Source organism: Castanea sativa, chromosome 1 (genome assembly GCF_040712315.1).
Source record: "Castanea sativa cultivar Marrone di Chiusa Pesio chromosome 1, ASM4071231v1".
NCBI lineage: Eukaryota > Viridiplantae > Streptophyta > Magnoliopsida > Fagales > Fagaceae > Castanea > Castanea sativa.
In genome coordinates this window covers 81,837,050-81,852,582 of record NC_134013.1, presented here as the reverse complement: position 1 = coordinate 81,852,582, position 15,533 = coordinate 81,837,050, and the positions used below count along the sequence as shown (strand labels likewise).

Sequence of the window (15,533 nt, the reverse complement as noted above, 5' to 3'; positions counted from 1 at the left end):
TTATTATTAAATAAATTTCAATTTAATTGTTCAACTATTAATTTTGTCTAATTTATAGCTCCTCAATTTTCAAAACTAATTATATTTTACCTTCTCTCTTTTTTAAATTATAACAAAATTAGCTAATTTGGTAAAAGAAGCACATGTTAAAAGATTATTATGAAAATGTAAAAAATTCACATTCAAATCAGTTTCAACTATTAACTCAATTTAAATTGATATGAAGAATAACGCATAAAATAAATTCTATTTAAGTTTGAAAGATGAAATACTAAGTTGATATATACATATATATATATATATATATGTATATATATTATTCAATAATTACAATAATAAAGAGGGAGAATTTGTAGTCTAAAATGTCTATGTTAGAAATGCTAAGAAATGCCAACTGTCAATTAAGTTACGAGGCTTTTAGCAATACATTGATAGTTGACTAATTTCTTTTTAATAATTCAATAGTTGCGGATGAATGGATTTAAACCATGTATATTAAAGTTAGAAATACCAAAAAGTATCAGTAAAATTACAAGATTCTTAATAGTTGGGACAAAGAAGACCAGATTTGAACAATTACTTATCTGGTATCTTGTCTCGGATCATTTCAAACTTTGCTTTGGAACACAATTTTCATAGATTAACCAATGATACCGGTACATAATTTATAATACTAGAGAAGATCAGACTTGAACTTGAACTTGAACGTCTCCACTAAAAATGGAAAAAAAAAAAATCATTAAATTGCAAAAAATTTCCAACTGCCCAAATAATTCAATTCTAACTCCCACACAAACTTAGTATGCGTTTGAATTATGTTTGCGTCTTGCATTTGCGTTGCAATTTTTTTCTTTTTTGGAGAAGCGTGCTTTTTTTGTCATACCAATGAGTCCCATACACTATTTATGGGACTCACAAATCACTTTTTTAACAATTTTTTTCATTAAAAATAAGTGTTACGACCCTATTCACACGAAAAAAAAAACCATTTACTCAAAAAAATTTGCAAACATTTGAGTGTTAAAAAAAAAAAAGGGGTCAAAATGGTCAATAACTCGAACTCGAACCCGAAGCCACTTCAGATACATACATATACAGCACAGGCAGACACCAGCCCACAAACATCGGGCGCACGTAGGGGCAGTTACAGTCATTTCACTTTTTTTCCCTGCAAAATCCTTAATAGTACAGTACACTTTCCAAGAATCTTTCTTTCCTCACTATTTTTTTATTCTTATTTTTCGTTTTCGTTTTTGGTAAAGTAATATTTCCCACTTATTTTGTACTTTGGTCTTGTCTCTCTTTCTTTCTCTCTGTTTGTCAGCCAAACTTTCTTGGTTTTTTACCTCAGACTCAGCAGACATGAGCTAAAGCAACAGCCTCTACAGATTCTCAGTATGTTCTCTTTTATATATTTATATATATATATATGTGTATATGCATGTATTGATTTATGTATATATATAGAAATATAAAGTTTTTGTGAAGGGAAAGTTGTTTCGGGTTTTGATTTTAGTTAGATTGAATTTTTGAGCTATTTTTTGGAATCTGGAGGTATGAACGGGTTTACTGTTAAGCTTGAATTCGTGTTTCTTTGGTTATAACTCATAATCTATCATGTTGGTTATGCTTTTCTTTTTTGTAAAAAAAATGTAAAAATATTAAATTTATTGGTCAACGGTTGGAGATGGAAGATTTGGAGTATTGGGTTTTGCTTTTTAAGGATTGTGGAAGCAAAAGAATCAGCCTTTTGTTTGAGATTTAGTTACATGGAGGATTTTTGGATACTCAAGGAAATGAGAAAATTTGTGTTTGGATTTGTTGGAAATGATTTAAGCTAATGTTAAGATTTTGACTTTAAGTTGATAAGGCAGTTGAAGAGGATGCAATTTTGGAGTTTGAACTGGAGGGCATCTCTTGAACAATAATGGGAGTTAGTAAAAATGGTTTTGGACTTTAGATGAGTGCACTACTACAAATAGTAAATCCATCTGAGGGTTTGAGGTACAGGTGTCACTTTGTGGACAATTGGAAGTTTTGAACTACTTCTTGATGATGTGAAGCGCCACCAAATGCAAAAATTTGGAATGGAAAAAAATGAGGAGAATATCCGTCATAACCATTTGGTGAAACAAAGAGTGCTGAGGTGATAGATAGAAGGGTTTTTGCTGACAAGTGAGATCGACCAAGGCTGATTGAGGTGTGTTTGATGATTCTTTTTCTCATAAGTCTTGCAGCTTATTTTAATTGTTTTGAGTTAACCCGTTATTGGTAAATAACTTTGTTATTAAAATTTGATAGGTATGCTTCTTATTGCAATGAGAGAATTTAGAACTGCCATGAGTATTTTCTAGTACCACTGCAGTCTTGTACAGACATCATCTGATCCTTGTTTATCCAGGTCACAAATTGTCAAAACTCTTAAGCATGTTTAGGTAGTGTCCTTGTTGATGGACTAGGTCTGTGGGAACAAAGTTAGTCATATAAAGTAAATCTCTTGTAGAACTTGTTTTGCATAATTAATGGATTGCCTCCAGTGGTCTTAATCTGTGCCCATAAAATTTCCATAATCATGGACTTATTGGCTTGAAGATAGAGGTAGAAGTATGAATATTTTTATCAACTTCATAGGAAAACTAACTTTTTTGGAAATGATAAGTTTTGTTCTATTGGATGAGGAGAATGATTTGAAGGAAGGGATGATCATTTTTATGAGAATCTTAATACAGTCACGGTATGTAGCTCCTTCATTTATCTATTGTTTTAGGGTTATTAGAGAGGCCATTTGAAGAGAAGAAGTGTTTAGGGGCACTTAGACATCTCATTACAAATATATCATCTGGTCTAGACAGGTTTGCCATTGGTTTCCTTAAAATTGCTAGCGAGTGGTGAAGAATGTTGTCGCGTAGTTTTCTTTTTGGAAAATTTTAATTGCTGCTTTTGCTGCTCGTGTTGAAGAAAGTGGTGCTTTGTACATATAAGATTTTGGTCCATTATCTTAGTGGGAAATGTATTAAACTTTTGATTAATATGCTGGCTAGTTGGTGGAGAAGGATGGTGTGGTAAGCTGGTGTCTTAGAATGCCTTGTTGAGGGACAAAATTTATTACAAATAAGTATACAGATAGCAAGATTCATCTGAGACTGTAAGGATAATTTGTAAATTGGACAGAAAGTGTGTGATCATGTCACTTGGGGACTATTTAATTAATATGCTTAGACAAGTTTTGGTTTGGTTAAAAATAGAGGAACTGGGTTTTGGCTTTTTTACTAGCTAGGTAGTTGACTCCTTTTAATGGCAATGTGTAATAACTAGTATCATGTTTGTGATTTATGTAACTTGATGCTTTTAGTCGATATGGCACTTTATCAATCACAGAGAAAGCATGGACTTTTGAGAAAACTGTACACACATACAGGATTATTATTATTATTATTATAATATATTTTTTTTGATAAGCACACACAGAGGATTCTTGAGTGCATGGTTGGACCTTGACATGCTTCTAGTGTCATGTTCCCTTGGTTGCTTGGTGTTGACCTTGTGAGGTTGCCTAACCACCTAGGCTGATTTGATTAATTTGACTCCAATTGGTTTGCATTTTATTTCTTTGGTTGCAGGTGGTTTTATGTATTCAGTTGTAAAGAATGATGGACTGCAGTTACAAGTCACAATACATGGGTGGCCAACGAGAGAAGTTTGTAAGGTACCAAAAATAGTTGTTTGCACTATCATGGTTCTGAATTTATGAAGGAGAAGAAAGTTGAACTGTTTATATACTTGTACTTGTTTGTCTGGTGTTTGTGTGTGTGTGTGTGTGTGCATTTTTGGGGGGGGGGGGGGGGGGGCATATAAACTGCATATGACAGTATAGCAATCACATGTGGCTTTAAAGGGCAGTTTCTCTTTTAATGGCTGTTTTACATGAATATGAGTTGCTTAGTCATCTACAGTCCCCAGAATCTGATAATATGAGAGCGAAGTCTCAGTTCATGTGACAAACTATGTGAACAATTACCCAATTTTCATGTTTCATGGGATGAAGGGAAAGCTTTAAGTTTTGATGTAGTTTAAAACTTCAAATTTTGTTTTCATTTCTATACTCTTCAATTAAAAAAAAAAAAAAAAAGTAAGAATGTTGACCAAGACCATTTTCAGTTTCATTATGCAACTTTGATAGTCACAAAATATTTGTGTGTGTGTGTGTATATATATATATATATAGATCTGATAAGTTACACACTCATTCATTGAGTTGTAAACCCATGGCCTCACCCTCCATCCCATTATTATGGGAGAAGGAAGTGCCAGTTGAGCTATAGCTCATTGGCCTCACTTTCACTATTTTAGATATTCTGTACCGTGTATCAAAAAAAAGATATTCTGTACCGAAAAGGTCTTAGATATTTCTTGAGCCATGCAACAGATTGTAATTGATGTCAAAAGTAGGGTTATTGTCCTCTCCTCCAACACTACCCTTCTCTACCTTCCTCTATTTATCATGATGAAAATTTAAGGGTGATGCTAGTTTTGTATGAACTTAATTTTTTACTGCTACAATAAAGCATCTTATTTGCATGGTGGTGCTATTTATTTATTTTCTAGGTTGGATGACTTGGATTCTAGAACATCATCATCTTCTGATACTGGCTTGAATAGATGTGGATTTAATGTTGAGGGATTTAGCCGCACAGCTCATGCAAGAGATGGAACATCTAGATCTTTTAAGAGAGGAATGAAAAAAGGATCCGATGGACTTAAATCTATTGGTAGATCACTTAGATTCGGGGTTTCTCGGGCAGTGTTTCCCGAAGATCTTAAAGCTTCAGAGAAGAAGATATTTGATCCTCAAGACAAATTCCTCCTCTTGTGGAATAGACTTTCTGTTGTATCATGTATTTTGGCAGTGTCTGTGGACCCTCTCTTTTATTATCTTCCGGTCATTAATCAAACATCAGTTTGCATTGGTTTAGATCGAAGGTTAGCAATCACAGTGACTACATTGCGGACAATTGTCGATGCTTTTTATCTCATTCACATGGCTCTCCAATTCCGAATTGCTTATATTGCCCCATCATCTCGGGTTTTTGGACGAGGGGAACTTGTGATAGACCCTGCAAAAATAGCCAGGCGATATTTGCGGGGGTATTTCATCGTTGATTTTCTTTCTGTGCTACCCCTACCACAGGTTAAAATGTTTATACTGCTCTTAATCCACTTCTTAATTAACTGAGCTGCCTGCTTCCACCTCATTAATGTTCTTTTGTCTCTTAACTTTGTGCTCATTTTGCATCTATGTTTTATATGCTGTTGACATCTTACAATTGTTATGCTATAGATATGAAAAACAGTTGCACTGACTATTGTTTCTTTATGATCTCCATGTCCATTGTTGAAAACGGAATGCTTTTTATATGGAAATCTTTGCTTTTGCCTTGTAAAATCTTGTTTAAATCTTTTTTTTTTTTAAAGCTTGCTACAATGGTTGAGTTTTGCATTTGTATTCAGCTTATTTTCTAGTTAGGCATCTAATATGGTATCACTTATCAAAGCTTGCTTTGTTTGTTCGTTCTTCAACTCCACCACTAGGTCCTTTTGTCATTGTTTCAGTTGAGCCCATTTATCTGTCTTCTGTTTCATTCTGTTTTGTTGGGCCAGCTGGTATCAGAGGTGTTAAGAGAACCCATATCGGTTGGGTATCTTATTTTATAATGGTTCACTACTAGTTAAACTTTTGGGTTGGACAGTCTCTCAAACATATGGAGATTCTAATTTTAAGCATTAAATATAAAGTGGCAAAATGCATATTTACGATTTGCTACTGTAAGATTTGCAAAAATAGATATTTGTAGTCCTGAAAAGTGTGTTGGCATTGTAATACCCCATTTGCAGATTTTCTGGAGTTAATGGAACATCTAAACTAAATTTTAGTTATCATTTCTTGAAATTGTGCAGGTTGTGGTTTGGAGATTTCTCCAGAGTTCAAATGGTCCAGATGCACTGGCTACAAAACAGGCCTTGTTTTTTATTGTCTTGCTTCAATATTTTCCCAGATTTCATCGAATCTTACCTTTAACTTCAGAACTGAAAAGGACAGCAGGTGTTTTTGCTGAAACTGCTTGGGCAGGTGCTGCATATTACTTGCTGTTATACATGCTTGCTAGTCATGTAAGTCCTATTCGGTTTGGTAGCGTTTTATCATAGTTGAAGTTCACTGTTATGTTCTGTCTTGGTCACTATATGGATACTACTTTCTTGTTATTTTAGGTTTCTTGTGCATGAACTATTCCTTAAACCTTGTTTTAGCTTCTTCTTTTTTTAATAAGTAATAGTAATATTTATTCAAATGAATCAACAAGTACATAAGAATTATATTAGCTGAAGGTGGTACAAGAGATCTAAAATTACAATGAATGATATAAACAAATAAATTTGAAAAAGAAAACTTACCTGAAGCTACCATCCACTTGAGCAAGGTCTTCAAAAAATTGGCTTTTAATTCTAAAGTTGTCTGCTCACATTCTTCAAAGCTCCTCACATTTCTTTCCCTCCAAATGCACCTCATCAAATAGAGAGGAATGGCTTTCCATATGTTACAGCTTTGATGATGTCCAAAACTACCTTGCTAACAAGCTGGAAGATCGACAACATTTCAAGGCATCACCTACTCCACTCCAAAAAGAGCAAAAACCATATCCAATAAATCTCTAGCAATAGGGCAATGTAACAATAAATGGTCTACAGTCTGCTCATCCCTCTTGCGTGTACAACACCAGCTCACCAAAATAATGGTTTTCTTCTGTGAGGATATTCCCCAAAGCAGCAACCCAAAGGAAAAACGCCACCTTACTAGGGACAAGTAGTTTCCAAATACTCTTCCAAGGGAAACTGTCAGGACAAAGGGAGCTGAAACTCTAGAATAAAATTGAACCTCAAGACCTCTCTAATTCAAAGGCTTCCAGCAGCATAGCTCATCTACTCCAGCTCCCTCCACCTTAGTGGAATACAGTAGATCTAAAAACGCAAATTCCAATTCCTAATCTTGAATTGCACGACTAAAATTCAACTCCCAATGAATCAACCAATTTCTAGATTGTGATCAGTGTTGAAGTATGGCTGTTTGTTAAATAAGGAACCAATGTCCTCGGTGACCAACAATACTTTCAACGACATTCAACATACTTCACTCCTCTATTCTAGTGTGGCCATGGGCCTTATTTACAACACATGTGCCCCATCCCTTCTTACTTGTTTGAATTCAGATCAATTTATTTATCAAAAAAAAAAAGAACCAAGAAAGGTACAGCAATCAAGGAAATCCAACAAACGCGAGAAAGAATGACCACTTAATGTAGCCATCCAAGCATACAAAGTTTGTGAAAAACTGAGCTTCATGCCCACTATAGATTGTTCCAAGCCTTTGAATGTCCAGTTGTTCCACTCCTTCCAAAAAACCCACATGGTACAAAGAGGGATGGCATTCCAAATATCATACAGTGCCTAGCATACTGCCCCTTCCAACTTGCCAGGCGCTCTACCACCCTTTTAGGCATAACCCACTGCACCCCAAACAAGCAAAATATGAAAGAACATAGCTCTCTAGCCATACAACAAAGTAACAATAGGTGATCAACATACTCTTCATCTTGCTTGCACATACAACACCAATCCACAATGAGAATCCTCCATCTGCTTAAATTATCAATAGTAAGAATCTTCCCTAAGGCTGCAGTCCTAAGGAAAGAAGTCACTTTGGTAGGAACTATAACCTTCCAAGTACTCTTCCAAGGAAATGGAGTTTCCATCCCTACATGCAGTGCTTTATAATTAGATTTTACCTCAAAAAGCTTACCTCTTGTTGGCATCCCACAAATAGTATCCTCTACATCCCTTCTTAATTTTGTTGAGTAAATCAACTGGAAAAATTCTTCCAACTGTCCCAACTCCCAATCATGTAGAGCCCTGTAAAATGTAATATCCCACTGAATCTGAGTTCAGTGTTGATTCTATAGAGAAGGAAATGACACATTTTCTAATTATTGGATGAATATTTGCAGATAGTTGGGGCATTCTGGTACCTGTTAGCTGTAGATCGCAATGACAAATGCTGGCAGAAGGCTTGTTCTGGTGATGGCATTTGCAAAAGTTCCTTGTCTTGCAGCAACCTACTCCCAGCATCAAATACCTGGGAGGCTGTTCTTAATTCAAATTGTTCAATAGATGATCCTAATTTACCATTTGATTATGGAATCTATAAAAATGCTTTGACATCTGGAGTTGTTTCACATATGAAGTTTGTCACCAAATACTGTTACTGTTTATGGTGGGGGCTACAGAATTTAAGGTATATTAATTTTTCTTTACTTGATCTAGGTGCTGCTGCATAAACAGTAAGAGTTTTTTTTTTTTAAGACTGGAGTGTAGTTTCAGTTTGGACTAGTAAATTGTTTAGTAATCTATTTTATGTTTTATCTTTTGTTGGTTTATCTTATTTGACTTTGATTGAGCATATTCATTTGAACATGTCTGTTTGTTAAACCCCTTAAAAATCATTGGATTATAAGCACATGTGCTTCCGGTGACATCCATGCTTCTAAATGACATTTGTTCCTTCTATAACAACCTTTCCCTCTAGATGCAATAATATTTTGTTATTATCATAGAAAAATAAAAAATATTAATACTATTATTATAAATTTTAAATAAAATTAAATTATAAAAAAAAACCAACAAACAAACAACAAACAAAAGGCAATAAATTTTGATAGGTAGATAGTGGGAGAGGAGGATTCAAACCAAAGACATGGGATACCACAAGGCATGTCATTACCACTGGGCTATCACTTGAACCCCAAAAAACAAAAGGCAATGATAGATCCACAGAAAATATATGTGCAGCATAAAACCCAAGAAACAAACAACCATAGGTTTTATTTATTTGCTAGGTAATGTATATAAACTAGAAGAGGCCAAATTGGGTTTATATAGGGTATTCTACATCCTGGTATGACAATCCATGCAAAGGTTATACAAAGTTTATGTAGTTATAACTTAATAAGCGTTATGAGTAGTATACGTATGAGGGGCCAATTGCTTAGAATGTGTTAGAAACATTCATAAATAATGTATTACTAAATAATGTGTTGTGTTAGGATAATAATTTCAACCCTTCACACTTCCCAAATCTAAACATAATATAAGAGCCACACCACTCATCAACGTTAACTCAGACACTCCGTATTGCCAGCAAGCACAACCACAACCTTTTATCACTGATTGTGACTCCAGTGACCACGATTCACTCACTAAACAAGTTGGTTGGGTCCGACAACTGATTCTGTTGTCACTGCAAGACTTGAAACAATGTCACCTGGCTGAGATTTACTCACAGTTCTAGTTAGCTGCATTTGGAAACTAATGCAGGAGTCTAATGCATTAAATGGGTGATGATGACATGGCACGAGGGAGTGACATGGCACAAGGCCAGCTAAGCCTAAGGGCTAAATTTCATATGTGCCATGTGATTATTGCAGCTAAATCCTCATGTGTCAAGTTTGCTATAGTATTTGAAAATTGGAGGGAAATTATTTAGTGGCATATTTGAAATTATTGCAGCTAAATCCTCATGTGCCAAGTTTGCATATGCTAGATTTTAGGAAGTTGTAAGAAAAGAAGCCATTTACTTTATTAAGTCTAGCATGTGATTAACATGTTACAATTGTATTCAAGCATGCTTGAATACAATTTTCCTAAAAAATCACTCTAAAAAAATCCAGTATATATAAAACTAAAATCACAAAATTTGAATCCATCAGATCCAAACACGCCATAACCAAATCGAATATATATATATATATATATATATATATAACTAATATAATGATTAAAAAAAAAAACTAAATTCTTAAGAAATATATGTATTTGGAAGAGAAGAGAGAGATTATAAGATTAGTACCTTGCTTGTGACCAGCACCTTTCTTGATGGTGTGGCACTGAGTGCACTTGGTCTTAAAAATCATCTCTTCGACCTTTGGAATTGGTGGTGCTTGCTCAAACGAAGTCATTTTATAGCCTTAAGAGTTAGTTATAAAGGACGACATCATCTATAACTAACTCATATTTATCACATTGTTGAATACATGTGTAAGATATTAATCACGTGCTACATTTAGTAAAGCATATGGCTTTTACTTCTTACAACTTCCTAAAATCCAAACTAATTTTTCCTCCAATTTTCAAAGGGAGAGAGTCTAGGGGCACAACAAAATCTCACAACATTTTCACGACTCTTATTTTGAGTTTTGGTGGTCCCAGTATAATTTTTTATTTCATTTTATTTTATTTTGACTTATGGTAAATTGGCAACTAGCTTGTTATGAAAACGTTGTGAAATTTTGTTGTGCCCATAGAAGAATTCATTTTCAAATACTACAAGCAGCTTGGCACATGTGGATTTAGCTACAATAATCATATGGCATATATGAAATTCAGCCCTTAGGCTTGGTTAGCATTGTGCTATGCCACTCCCTTACACCATGTCATCATGCCACGTCAGCATCATTCATGTAATGCATTTGACTCCTGCATCAGCAACACGTGAGTGGTTTTTCCCAGTTGGAAAGCTTATTCTCTCTATTGCCATTTCACCCAGTAGATTTTTCCAACTTTGAGACGTTGAAACTCCATCTGAAGGTGCCTATCTAACTTGTTGGCTTAATTGATGTGCTGACCCCTGATCTTCCCTTGATCTTCAGTTGTCTCAGGCTGCTTCTGTTGATTTTTTTTTTTTTAATTGTGCTGATTCTCCTTTCTGATTCTGCTCAACTAGTGGGCGAGCGAGTCTGGTGAATTGGCCTTGTTAATATGTGGGAGAAATGTTTTGGTCACTGATTGGTTGGATTATTTTAATGGTGTTGAGTTTGTCCACTTATGTTAGTTGGCTTCGTTTCTACTTTCTAGTATTCTTCTTGGGTCCTTGAGCTTATTTGTGTTTGTTCTAGTTAGTTTCTTGATCAGAGTGTTTCTGTGGACTCAAATAGTGTTTGACCTAATTATTTGTTGTCTTCTGACATGCCCTCTATTACATCCATCCACCTCAATGGAAGTAATTATGCAGAGTGGGACCAAGTTGTTGAAATTTTCATTTTCGGCATTAAAAAAAAAAAATCACAGTTGTTGAAGTTCCAAATATGCTGATTGGAGGGTTGAGAATGTACAAATTAGAAATTGTCTGCATAACGGTATGGACTAAAATAAGTGGTAGCCTCTTTTTTTGCCAACTGCCTTGTGGCAACAGACTCAAGACTTTGGTGTAAATCATTTTAGACGTATATATGACCTTCATCAGCATTACTTCTCCCTGGTTCTCGATATCTTTCCGTGAAGGATTGTTATACAAAATTTAAAGGTATTTGTGAAGAACTCAATATTTGCCAGTATTTATGACCTTCATGCAAAATTGTATGCACGTAGCCTGTTTTCTCTTTGGTCGCCGGCAACCTTTTATGCAGCGAAGTCATATTTTGGGAAGGACCTCCCTCCATGAGTGAAGTCTTTGGTGTCAACTTAGGCAGTCCTCCCTATTTGATTCTGGTATAGTTACACTGACTCCTAGCGATAATTCTGCCTTTGTCATGTCCATGGCGTGGTCGATTTTTTGGAGATTGAGGCTGTGGATTTGTGGACAGGGGTGGGTGGGGGGGAGACTATGGTAGAAGATGTGATCTTTAAAAATTTTCTTACTATCATGGTGAAAAAACATGGATCTTCAAAACTTTGTGGATTTTCCTTACTAACAAATGTTTTCTGATCTACTCAACGTGTTAAAATGTTCTAACTAGAGTTCAGGAAACAGCTTGTGTGACTACTGAACATTTTTCCATAAAGATGTTTGATTTAGACCTTGCCTTTAAGATTCTGAAAGTCATGATCACCTTAACTTCATCACTTAGTCAATATTGTGACTTTAGTTCCCTGTCAATAAACTATAATTTACTTTTTTTTTTTTTAAGTAATAATGATAATTAAATTTCAACACTTTAACTACATTTTCCTTGTTTTTTTCAACAGTACACTTGGCCAGGGACTTCAAACCAGCACCTATCCTGCAGAGGTTATATTTTCCATAGCGCTTGCAATATTTGGTCTCATCCTCTTTGCACTTCTGATTGGTAACATGCAGGTAAACTTGGAACCCTTTTTTTTAAAGAACTTCTGTATACAAATTGATAGAATCATTTCTTTTTCTTGAAGACTACTGAAGTTTCTGGTAGTGATGCATTTATGCGCCCATGAATTTAGTCAAGTTGTAGATCCTTGCTTATCAAATGCTCATTGGGAACTTGTGTTTATTAAGAGATGAACAGAAGGTATGAGCTGGACAGAGAGAATTGAGTTTGGAAGTTAATAGCGTAGCTAACCCTGTGTCAATCTTATAATCTTCCTTAACCAAGTTCTGCTGACTGCTTCTTAAAAAATAAAAAAAATTGTTCTGCTGGCTGCTGCTCTTGTTATCTTGTTTTCTTAAACATATCATTCAAAAGGCAAGAGAGAGGTAAGGGAAAAGTGCACAATTTCTTTGTATCATGGATGTGCATCTCTTTTCAAATTTCACTAAATGCATATATATTGTTGAAATCTTACCACAATGGAAAATTAAACTATCATACATTAATTTTATAATAAAAATTGCATCCTACACGTGGTTGCGGCAAATGGTCACCCTCTCCTTTATTTTTTGTTCTTATGTGTACATAAAATTACTAGCATAGTTTTTTTAAAAATAAAATTCTATTATCAAAGTTTCAAGGAATTGAAAATACTGTTCTGATTAAAACTTAATTACTAAATGTTTCAAGAGTTTTATTATTTTGTTTAAATTATTTTAATAATATATTAATCATTTTTGGTTTTGACAATCTTGGTCCCACATTCCATGTCATATGAATTCATTTTTGTTCTTTTTCTTTTAGTATCTATTTTATTCTTCAATTTCAATTATGTCACTAAAGTATTTTGCTAGTTCACATTATTTTTTATCAGTCCTTGCATCACAACGGCATAATATTAATAGTAACATGAAAAGCAGAATATTTTAACTTTGGGTGTTGTGCTATTCTGGCAGACCTATCTGCAGTCACTAACTATTCGGCTTGAGGAGATGAGAGTTAAAAGGCGCGATTCAGAACAGTGGATGCATCATCGCTTACTCCCACAGGACCTAAGAGAGCGGGTTAGACGTTATGATCAGTACAAGTGGTTGGAAACACGTGGAGTAGACGAACAGAATTTAGTTGAGACTCTACCAAAGGATCTTAGGAGAGATATCAAGCGGCACCTCTGTCTTGCTTTAGTGAGGAGGGTAAATTTTTCATCCCTTTTTGGCATCTTTGTATCCTTTCAACGGTGAGGATACTTATTTGCAGATCCTTTAATGAAGGATTGTGACAATTTTATTGTAGAACAATCATACCAAAAATTTTGGAACCAAAATTTCTTGGAATGTCATTTTTTCCTTGCATTAAGCTAATAATTTCTCAGTAATTTCATATATGTCAAATAAATCATCAAATGATAAAGGCTTCTTTACTTGTCCTAATGTGCATTGCTTTTTACCAATTTATTCTTAATTCTTTCCCAGTTAATTCATGACCCTAAGTAATTGAACAAGGGGTTTCTTGAGTTGACTTGTCTATTTGAATGTTGTCTGAATAACAAACTGTTCTTAGGTTTGTTATTAAGGAGGGATATATTGTGTTCTTGAGAAGTTGGTGTCTGTCTTTGTCGTCACTCTATGGGACTGTGCTCTTTGCCTTTTCTTAGCCTACTGCCCTCTTCATAATTAGTGCTGTGGCATCTGGCTTTGTGAATGTCATTAATTGTTTTGCTGGTAATCATAGGTTCCTCTATTCGACAATATGGACGAGAGATTGCTTGATGCCATTTGTGAGCGACTGAAACCATGTTTATTCACAGAGAATACTTACATAGTCAGGGAAGGAGATCCAGTTGATCAGATGCTTTTTATCATACGTGGTCGCCTCGAGAGTGTAACCACAGATGGTGGGAGGAGTGGGTTTTTCAACCGCAGTTTTCTTAAACAAGGTGATTTCTGTGGGGAGGAGCTTCTGACCTGGGCACTGGATCCCAAATCGGGAGCTAACCTCCCATCTTCTACTCGGACAGTGAAGGCTTTAACTGAAGTTGAGGCTTTTGCCCTAATAGCTGAAGAGTTGAAATTTGTGGCAAGTCAATTTAGACGCCTTCACAGTAGACAGGTTCAACACACCTTCCGTTTCTACTCACAGCAGTGGAGAACTTGGGCTGCATGCTTTATCCAAGCAGCATGGCGCAGATATCACAAAAGGAAGAATGCAGAGCTTCGGCGCAAAGAAGAAGAAGAAGAAGAAGAAGCAGAAGCAGAAGCATCAGAAGGAAGCCGCAGCAGTGTTGGTGGAGGTTCATTTAGTATTGGTGCCACTTTCTTAGCTTCCAGGTTTGCAGCAAATGCTCTTCGTGGTGTTCACCGAAATCGGAATGCAAGGACAGCTAGGGAATTGGTGAAACTGCAGAAGCCTTCTGAGCCTGATTTTACTGCTGATGATGCAGACTGACTTTGTGATGTAAAATAATTTGTTTGATATGCTGATGACTGAATTGATTTATTTATTTTTTGGTGATAATACTCTGCCTTAAAAACAATGTATAATACAACTTGAAATAGTGCTTGTAAGTTTGAGGGAAGAAAATGTAAAAGATTGTATGCTTGTTTTGCTACTTGCTTGTTTTCCATCAAACCTTAAGCTTGCTAGTGCCACACATCATGAAGCCTTGTGGTTGGTTACATTTCCCATACATCGTTGCATAAATAATTAACTTCTAAAAAATATATATTTTACGGTTAAAACAAATTATAAAGTAGGAGAATTACATTGTAATATTTAGGGAGGGTTTCAAATTAAATCCTATTGTTTTAGAAGGTGCAAATTAAACCCTATAGATTAGAGAATTTTCAAATTAATCCTAATATGTCATTAGTTACGATTTAAATTGAACTTAATACGATTCAATTTTGCTGTGCAAATAGCACCCCATGACTCAAATCAATAACAATAAATAAGCAGAAATTAAATAACAAGTACACACAAAGAATACAAAAATTTACGTGGTTCGGCAAATTGCCTACCTCCACAGTGACAACGGAGAAATTTCACTATAAATTTAGGAAGATACAATAGTGCACAAGAACACTTCAAGAAACCCAAATCTCAATTACACTCTAACTCTCTCACCCACAAGATAAGAAAACTCTATTCTTCTTCTTATGCGGATGCTGCTAAGCTTTAGGAATTCTCTAATTCTCTCTATATATTGCCGTTCATCTCAAACCTAATATATATATATATATATATGTATATGTATATGTATATATTATAGGTCAGCTATTACTAGGAATTATATTCCTAGTTGTATTCAGTCATACTTGACCGACATACAAATAGTGGGCTTATGGGCTTCAGTGGCAATTCAAGCCA

At 35.0% G+C, this 15,533-nt stretch overlaps 1 protein-coding gene across 7 annotated transcripts; it reads left to right on the top strand.

Annotated features, from left to right (window-relative positions):
* The first annotated feature begins 1,124 nt into the window (after nucleotides 1–1,124).
* On the top strand, nucleotides 1,125–14,775 carry LOC142615328 (putative cyclic nucleotide-gated ion channel 5). 7 transcript variants are annotated; one of them, XM_075788088.1, is made up of 9 exons: nucleotides 1,129–1,190; nucleotides 1,325–1,395; nucleotides 3,621–3,706; nucleotides 4,606–5,188; nucleotides 5,956–6,168; nucleotides 8,058–8,344; nucleotides 12,070–12,181; nucleotides 13,124–13,360; nucleotides 13,899–14,775. In XM_075788088.1, exons 3-9 carry the CDS (start codon nucleotides 3,648–3,650, stop codon nucleotides 14,610–14,612), a joined length of 2,205 nt encoding a protein of 734 aa, XP_075644203.1. In that variant the 5' UTR covers nucleotides 1,129–1,190; nucleotides 1,325–1,395; nucleotides 3,621–3,647; the 3' UTR covers nucleotides 14,613–14,775. The 7 variants fall into 7 exon arrangements, with proteins under 7 accessions (XP_075644222.1, XP_075644203.1, XP_075644196.1 ...); XM_075788081.1 differs by having other exon boundaries at nucleotides 1,145–1,185; XM_075788107.1 differs by lacking the exon at nucleotides 4,606–5,188 and having other exon boundaries at nucleotides 1,125–1,190.
* Nucleotides 14,776–15,533: the final 758 nt, after the last annotated feature.